Source organism: Ranitomeya imitator, chromosome 10 (genome assembly GCF_032444005.1).
Source record: "Ranitomeya imitator isolate aRanImi1 chromosome 10, aRanImi1.pri, whole genome shotgun sequence".
In the NCBI taxonomy this organism is placed as follows: domain Eukaryota; kingdom Metazoa; phylum Chordata; class Amphibia; order Anura; family Dendrobatidae; genus Ranitomeya; species Ranitomeya imitator.
The window spans coordinates 18,501,374-18,510,607 of record NC_091291.1 but is presented as its reverse complement, the minus strand read 5'-3'; the positions used below and the strand labels follow the sequence as shown (position 1 = coordinate 18,510,607).

Below are 9,234 nucleotides of genomic sequence, written 5' to 3'. Positions count from 1 at the left end.
CACAGCTGTCTGACCGGTGGTAATGATTTTACTGTTGATTAGAAGCAGTGTTTGTAGCGCTGTCATGCACCTGACATCACGACAAACACTTGGTGTTCGGGGGGCTGAACTCGAATAGTAACACGGACTTCCTGGTGAAGTACGTGTTCGATGTCCATGCTTGACAGGTGTTTGGCACGGACGCCGAACTTTACAGTTCAAGTTTGGCCATCTCTACTTAGAATGACATGTAGGGCAATACAGCACTGTGGAGAGGACTTGTATGGTGGTAGGCAGAGATGAGAGAGGAGATGTATGGCAGTGTAGCACTGTGGAAAAGATTAATTCCGTGGTGGAAATAGATGATGTGGTCATTTAGGGTGGTGCAGCTTTGGAGGAGACTGGTATGGTGGGAGATAGAGATAATGGAAAAGAGATAGAGCAGTGCAGTACTGTGAAGGCCAAGGATAGGACGGTAGACAAAGATGACGGATGAGACATAAGATTGTGTGGCATAATGCAACCAAGGCAGTGCAAGGTATTTCACCATGTTTTTCTATGTTAGCTTCCTTTGGCTTGATCTCGAGCCATGGCGACTTGATAGATGAATGCTCTTTAGGAAGAACGATCTTGAGCAAGCCAAGATAGGTCCACCAGGGTCTTCTCTGCTGTTATCTTGATAGCATCAAGCCATCGGGTTAGTGGTCTTCCTCTTCGCCTTGTTCCTTCTATTCTTCCGACCATGATGTCCTTCTCGAGTGATTGCGCTCTTCGTCTGTAGAGTCAAAAAAAGGCAAGTTGTAACTTGGTGATCCTTGTTTCAAGTAACATGTGAGGCACTTCATTTTTCTTCTTATGGTACTGCTGCTGAATTAAAAATATCATGTTTCCTGTAGATGTAGATTAATAGACGGTGGCGTTACAAGAAATTTTGTTTTTAAAATATTCAGCTTCAGCAAGAAAGAAAACATGATGTTAAAAAGAGTCATGTATGAAATGATCTTATGGGAAATACTGGATTGAAAAGAAAACATGTAACACTAAGTATGAAAAATTCCTAGAAGTTATCAATCTATATATATATATATATATATATATATATATATATATATATCATTGATAACTTCTAGGAATTTATATATATATATTTATATATCTCACCTCTATATTTGACCTCATGGGTGCAACCAGCCTTTCCACTTTTGGAATTTATGATTGCAATCATGAAAATGGAATTACCCTTAAGGTCTATCTGACAATGAACTCTTGCATAATGTAATTACAAATGTAATTTTATATTATGAACACTATCTAATAAAGTCACCATTAATATCTAGTCTACAGTATAAAAGACATGCCAGGTTTCCCATCAGCAAGAAGGACCCAGCACTGTGCTGTTTTAGCTGCAAAGATGAAGAATCTTCCTTTACTTTGCTGTCTATTATTGGCCCTGATTCACTATGGTAAGTTTTAGGCTTATTTAGTCACTTATTTATTTATTATATCAGTCATAAATATTTTAAATGACTACTATACATTATAAAAAGATCTAGTCAATTGGGTCACACCAGTGAATGAGCAGTGAAAAATTAGTCTATCTCACCTGATCCCACAGAAGAGTGACTGTAGCACAAATTATAGGAAAGCGACTGCTGGCTATGATAGAAAGGTGTCAGGTAATGCAGAGCACTGCAGATATAATTAATTCATCATTTTACTCTTTCATGGCGGTGGAATTTTAGAATTATTGCTCCCAACATAAATGCAGATGTAACAATCTTTAACTTATCAGATGGCAAAATACTTTAATAGCATAGCCATATATCATGTTATCTGATGAGTTATTAATTGATAAATATGTACAGGAACAGAGCCAATAACAGTACATAAATACAGGACCAGAACCACCAACAGTACATAAATGTATCACCAGAACTACCATCAGAACATGAACACATCACCAGAACAACCATCAATTCAGAAATACATCACTAGAAAAGCAACCGTACAGATGCCATCTATCCATACATAGCCATATATCATGTTTTCTGATGAGTTATTAATTGATACATGTGTACAGGAACAGAGCCAATAACAGTACATAAATACATCACCAGAACCATCATCAGTACATGAATACATCACCAGAACAACCATCAATTCAGAAATACATCACTAGAAAAGCAACCGTACAGATGCTAACTTATCGCCTTATGGTTTATAATCGTCACTATCTGCCCTTATTAGCTATAACAACAAAACTATCTCTATCTTAGGTATCCCTGTCATGCTTCCTCCTTTCTGTACTTGGCCCCTTCACACTGTGTCCCCCTTATACTTCTCAGTCTCTATACTGTAGCCCCTCATCACACTCCCGCGCCTCTGCACACTTTCTCGTACTCTACCAAATTGAATATATTAACCTTATGTCACAGGTAGAATCATAGGTCAACTGAATTCCTCCCCAATCGGTGGGAGTTATAAAGTTGCATCCTAATAAGGATGGTTGGAGATGGCGCCCACAGAAGGACGTTCAGTCATTGTCAAATGTCCTAAAAATGATGATTAGGCGAGGTGTCGCAAAAGTGATGGTTAGGATCAGATCTCTAAAAAGGATGTTTATAAACTCACCCTATGAAAACCCCTGAAGCCCTGTGTCAAAGTCTATACAGTTATTACTTAGCGTATGGCATTGAAGCAAGACCCTGGTGAGTTATTTCTTACTTTTGCCTATGTATTGCATTGTTTGGTGCACCAGTTTACTACTGATTTTATTGGTTTAATAAATGTAAGTACTGTGTATTCTACATTCTGCAATTTTTTGCCTAAAAGGATTGTAACCACAGCATTATGTCGCACACACTGTCCGCTCTTTATGATTGCAATCATTTTAATTGATTTGATTTTATTATTTTATAATATAATAAATAATTTTCTGCCTCCCACAGGTCATTGTCTCAATTGCACCAGCTGTTTTAATACAACTAGTCTTACTTGTACCGGTTCACAAGTTACTTGTGCAAACGATGAATTGTGCTACCTGATAATTGTTAAGACTTCTGGTAGGTTAATTGGAAAAAATTAGCTACTAACGCAATATTATATGATTTTGCCTTCTACTTTGTCTCGTGTTATTTCAGCAAAGTTAATGTTCTGTGAATGTGATTGTATAAAAATAATTTTAAAAAAGACTTCCAGTTCTGGTGTTGCCATGTGAGGTCAACGGTGAGGTGAGTATTATTATTATTTTTTTTTATTATACATTTATTATGTTCGGGGGCTGGGCTTGTTTTGTGTAAGAGACGTACAGGTGGTTTAGCTTTGTTTTCTTTTGTTGAATCTCTTCTTGTATCTGATACTGTTGAATCCTAAAGCCTTACTGTAATGTGCTGCTGCAGTGCAGTATAGAGCAACCTCCACCAGGGGGCGCTGGTTAAGGAAAAGAGGTTGTACACACAGCGCAGCAACACTGAACAACAACACAGGTGTCACAGGTAATGAAAGAGAAGTCAGACAAGCCAAGGTCATACACAGAGAGATCAGCGCAGTACACAGGGGGAGTCAGAAGAATAGTCGGGGACAAGCAAGAAGTCAGAGCCTACCAGGAACGTGGTAACCAAAACGAGAGACGTAAGACGGAATCAGGTTACAAGCCAGAGGTCAGAACAAGTCATAAACGGGTGCAGGCAGTCAGAGGCAAAAGGAACACTAGTACAAGTATCCAGGTCAGGTGTTCAAACCGTGCAGCATGAACTATAGCTGACACTGGCCCACAGGCTGCAGAGGACTTAAATAGCTCAGCCAGCTTCAAAGTGAGGCAGAGGGGATTAACTCCCACATGACCAGTCCAGAGATAAGACAGCTGAACACAACTTTAGAACTGGATCATGACACTTACATTATCTACAGATGAATAAAACTTGGCACTCAATTTGAGAAGAAAAGCTTCTTAGTTTATTGATGCATCCAGACAAACAAAAGTGCTAAACGTTTTCGGTCCACACCGGACCTTCGTCAGAGCGTTTCTTTGACATTGACTGGATGAGGAAGCCAAAAAGCCTGGATGAGCGTTAGCAAGAACAGAAAATCCAAGAGCTGCAGTATGCTGCAGTGGAGCAGGGCAGAGAGGAGCAACGCTTACATTATCTAATTTTGTCTCTTATGCAAAAACAGTCTTTTTTCTAGACTTACGTCCTTAACAGTAAACTCTGGACTTTCGGAAAAAAAATCACAATCTAACGCATCTAAAAAAAATTCCAAGAGAACCTCGGACTTTTCTTCTTCCTGCAGATATAGCAATAATACCACCAAGTAATTAATATATTTCTTAAAGCTGATTAAAGGAGTTCTCTGGGAACTGAAAAATAAAATTAAAGAAAAGAATATTTATGGTAAAGGTAGCTCTATGGCTCTGCACTTGAGCTTCCTAATGCCCATGAGGTCAAGTTTCATTTTTTTATACTTTGCATTGAATTGTTAACTAATTTAAAAATTGGTAAATCCTCACTGCCTCGACGGTTGTTGACTATTTGACATTTTTTTATTATTATTATTATTTTTTATTGTATTATCACTATCAATTTAGTTTTGACTTGTTTTTTTTATTTTTAGGCAGCAATACCGCCAGCATTGAAAGAGGGTGTCAAAGCCTCCAGTTTTGTAACACCTCCTACTCTTATTTGAACGGATCTGATGAATTCGATTTATCGTCTACCTGCTGCAGTGACGGTGATTGTATCGTACCAGATTCTGCCTGTAAGTATATTGATTTTATTTTTTATTTATAGTCACATCTCCTAGAATGGTCGGTTTCTGTGTCCTACAGCCTCCAATAACATTAGTACAGTAGTAGTTAAGAAGATGACAAATGGGGGTCGTGAGTCCGGTTCTCATCTAGGTTCCTGGGATGTTTTTTGTTTTTTTGCTGTAAATATGCATTTTATTTCTGGACTTTCTTTTTTAGACTTGAATGAGATTTGAAAAAATCCACTGATAAAAACCACATATACATTTTTTTATATGTTTTAACACCGCGGAAGCTCAATAAGAACTTCTGTGCACATAGACTATTGCCACTGTAGAATTTTTGCACCTATTATGTAAATTTGGTTAATTGTGTTTTTTCATTGCGTTTTTGTGCGTGTGTTTTTTACATGTGTTTTTATGACTTTTTTGACTATTTTTGGTGTGTCATGCTTTAAATAAAGCTGCTTTGTTTTAGGTTGTTTTTGATACTTCCCGGTATTTGGCTGTGACAAAACTTTATTGATATACTGAGGTGCGGATTGCATGTGATTTTGTTGCATTTCCACCATGTGCATTTTTTTATTTGCGATTTTTCTGCATCTAATGCGAGTCTATGGAGAATATTCTCACAAAAAAGAGAAATTGGCATGTTGAGGATTGGTCAGTTAACACTCAGTAAAAAAAGAAGCACAGTGGGCATGAGATTTCTGTAAATCCCATCCACTTTGCTGAAGCTGTAAAACAATGCGTTTTTCGACCTGCCAAAAACACGCAGCTCATCGTGGGAATGTAGCCATACTCATATAATTCACACTATGGATGAGCAGACCCATGGATGGTTCAGTTCATCGGGTTCCACCAAACTATAGTTCAAAGTTTGGTTCGGGTACCAGAACTCTATCGGTACCTGAACCGGAACCTCATAAAAGTCAATGGGAACCCAAACTTTGGTGCTGTAAGATGGTTATAAAATGATCATAGTAAGGGTTAGGGGGCTGCAAAAGGAAGGATCATCTTGAACCAGGAACTGGAGGTCCAAGTTGAGGTGGACGTGGCGTTGTAAATGGAAAAGGTGGAGGAGGAGGAGGTAGCCAACTCTGTTTTTGTGTTGTTACTGCCCACCCAGTAATCAGCACTGGTAACAATCCGAGCAAGTCGGCAGTTGTTGACCAGGCACCCAAGCATTCATTTGTTTATAGTTGTGCTCAAATGTTTACATACCCCACCAGAATTTTTGCTTTCTTGACCTTTTTTCAGAGAATATTAATGATAACACCAAAACTTTTTCTCCACTCATGGTTAGTGGTTGGGTGAAGCCATTTATTGTCAAACTACTGTTTTCTCTTTTTAAATCATAATGACAACTCAAAATATCCAAATCACCCTGATCAAAAGTTCACATACCCCATTTTTTAATCCCGTGTATTGCCCCGTCTAACATCAATGACAGATTGAAGTCTTTTGTGGTAGTTGTGGATGAGGTTCTTTATTTTCTCAGATGCTAAAGCTGCCCACTCTTCTTTGCAAATAGCCTCCAGTTCCTGTAAATTCCTGGGCTGTCTAGCATGAACTGCGCGCTTGAGATCTCCCCAGAGTGGCTCAATGATATTGTGGTCAGGAGACTGAGATGGCCACTCCAGAACCTTCACTTTGTTCTGCTGTAGCCAGAACAAAGGCTGCTGTTTATTATTCTAAGTTCTCACCAACAGGAGTTCAATAGAAAGCCAATGGAGTGGTAATTATAGTGACTAGGGCTCATTTCTTGCTTATTTCCCGTAACTTAATTATGCGTATCCGTCTGTTTGCAGTCACCAGAAATGGATTCCAGTGTCCTTCATTAGTTTCTGGAATAGACAATACACCACAAGTTCTGCAATGTCTGGGAAATCAGAATAAATGCTTCAATGTAACACAAATCAGAGGTAATTACCAGAGTTCTGGAAGTCGATGAAATAGAAAAGTTGTGTATGATATCTGTTAAATGCTTGGATTCTCAGGTTCTCACGTGAATGTTCAATTACCAGTTGAAGAAGAAAAAATGTTATGTTAATAGATTGTTTGAAACTAATTTAAAGCGGACCACAAGTTTGAGCAATATTTGCAAATTATCCTGCGTTCCCACAATAAGTTTTTGGTGAATTTTTGATGCTGAGTATTTTTGAAAACATGCCATGCGTGTACACCGCGCAGATTAAATTAATGTAGCCAGAGGCATCAGGAGCTTGTACGGTGATAATGATGTCTGTGGTTTCCCACAATAACGCTCTGAATAGTGCACACACATATCTGACCTTCAGCGGAAGCTGGATCTCACTTCCCACTGGTCTAGTAGTATAAGGAAAACCAAACTAGACTTCAATAGTGAAACACTGCTAATAATAAGACATAGCGCCCCAAAACAAATATTGTACTCACAAGATTCCAATGAACAAATGCAGTTAAAAAAAGTGTTCAATACTCAGATTTATAAGATTGCACAACTCAAGTTTCGCCTACTTGACTTCATCTAGGACGTGTCTTGTGAGTGTTAACCTGCAGCTTGGTTACACCTCCTGAAGTTATTTTATTAGGTTGTGAATGTTTGGTTATTTCATTTTAATTAGCAAATTGAATTTACCTGGAAGTTTATAAATGTATTCAGATTACCCTGGAGCTGAATAATTTTGTGATTTCATAAGAAATGAATGAAGAAAAAAACCCTCACCATTACCCTGTCCCACTGCGGTAGCCGACGTCTGTTCCTCCACACCGGTTCCTCCTGACTCTTCAGTTATTCCAGCATTTTAACTCTGCGCTGAGTTGGCCTCTAACTTCACAATTACTTGAAATGCATTGACTGAGGACTAGTCAGGGCCTAAATTATTGCATGTCATGATGTGTCATGACCTCAGAGACTTACTCAGGGAACTTGTCATGTAAAAAACACGCTATTAACCTGCAGATATGGCGTTAATCTGGAGGTTAATAGTGTTCTAAAGCTATCTGGCACCTGCACTGAGAGCCCCACTGCCAGGAGGAAATAAACATTATTCCTCCTGGCGGCCTCTAGCTTTCAGTCATATGGAAGATCAGCATGACTTCATTCACTGCTCAGTACATAGTGAGTTGCGGCTGTAACTGCACTCCCAGCACTGACTGACAGCCATCTCTAATGCTGAGCCGGATATCAGTAAATGCCAGGATGCAGTTACAGCCGCTGCTCACTATCCACTGAGCAGTGACTGAAGCCACACTGGCCCTCCCCTATGACTGAAAGCCCAAGGCTGCCGGAAAGAATAAAGGTTATTTCCTACCGGCAGCGGGGCACTCAGGGCATACACCGGGTAGCTAAAGATCACTATTAACCTGCAGATTAACGGCATATCTTCTGGTTAATAGCATTATTTTTTTACATGATCTTGACCTGATTCGAGTGATTTGCTAAATTCGAGTTTCGGCAAATTTACTCATTATCAATATATATATATATGTCTGCATTTTCTGCGTCACCATCTCTACAGTTCCTTTACCTGAAGGGGAGACTGCAACATTTATACCCTTTACAATCCTCTCTGTCATTTTCCTTTATTAAAATTAATAATAATCTCTATAATTACAGTATGTACCTTATTATTATTATTATTATTATTATTATTATTATTAACATAGCAATATATTTTATTTTTTAATTTTTTTTCCCCAGGAGATTTTAAGTTTGTGCTTGGTTGTGCAAACGACTATGTCTGTTCCATGAACAAATCAGATATAGAAGTGATAAGCTGTGTGAATGCAACATCATCTCCTACAACAACTACTACTACTGATATTTCTACGGCAGTCTCTTCTAAGGGGCTGAGAAATTGGCCGTTTCCTCCATCCAGTAGAACTGACGCTGCCATATATTTTAAGGGTCTCTTTTTTCTGTTTGGACTTTTTTTATGTATATGCATCTGAAATAATTGTACACTTGTATATATAACATAAAATGAAAAAAAAAAGAACAATCTAATAACTATTATTGTATTATAAGATGGTCATTATTATTAAAAAATTATATCATGAAATTTAAAATATATTGTAACAAATAATGTACAGATATTAAAAGAAAAGTATTGCTAAGGATTACTGAGCATGTTTTTTTTTTCCAGATACAGCCTCGCCCTTGTCGATAGTCCACATCTAGTACTGCAGCTCATCCCCTTTCTGAGTTTAGCTTCCGTTTACAATCAACATATGCAACACCACATAGCGTTTTTCATTTAGCCCAAAATATTCTTCTTTGGTTTTATTTGACAAAAATAGAACTTTTTGGGCTTAATGCAAAATGCTATGTGTGGCTGAAAACTAACACTGCACATCACCCTGAAAACACCATCCACACCATCACACATGGTGGTGGCAGAATCATGCTGTGCGGAAGCTTGTCTTCAGCAGGGGCAGGGAAGCTGGTCACAGTTTATGGGAAGATAGATGGAGTTAAATACAGGTCAATCATGGAGGAATATCTGTGAGAGGCTGCAAAAGCCTTGA

The 9,234-nt window shown here is 38.4% G+C and overlaps 1 protein-coding gene across 2 annotated transcripts; it reads left to right on the top strand.

The window, feature by feature from the left end:
• LOC138651338 (uncharacterized) lies at positions 1-8,819 on the top strand. 2 transcript variants are annotated; one of them, XM_069741449.1, is made up of 5 exons: positions 1-1,442; positions 2,928-3,041; positions 4,591-4,734; positions 6,534-6,647; positions 8,408-8,819. In XM_069741449.1, the coding sequence occupies exons 1-5, from the start codon at positions 1,334-1,336 to the stop codon at positions 8,656-8,658; spliced, it is 732 nt and encodes a 243-aa protein (XP_069597550.1). In that variant the 5' UTR covers positions 1-1,333; the 3' UTR covers positions 8,659-8,819. The 2 variants fall into 2 exon arrangements, with proteins under 2 accessions (XP_069597550.1, XP_069597551.1); XM_069741450.1 differs by lacking the exon at positions 1-1,442 and adding an exon at positions 1,716-2,687.
• Positions 8,820-9,234: the final 415 nt, after the last annotated feature.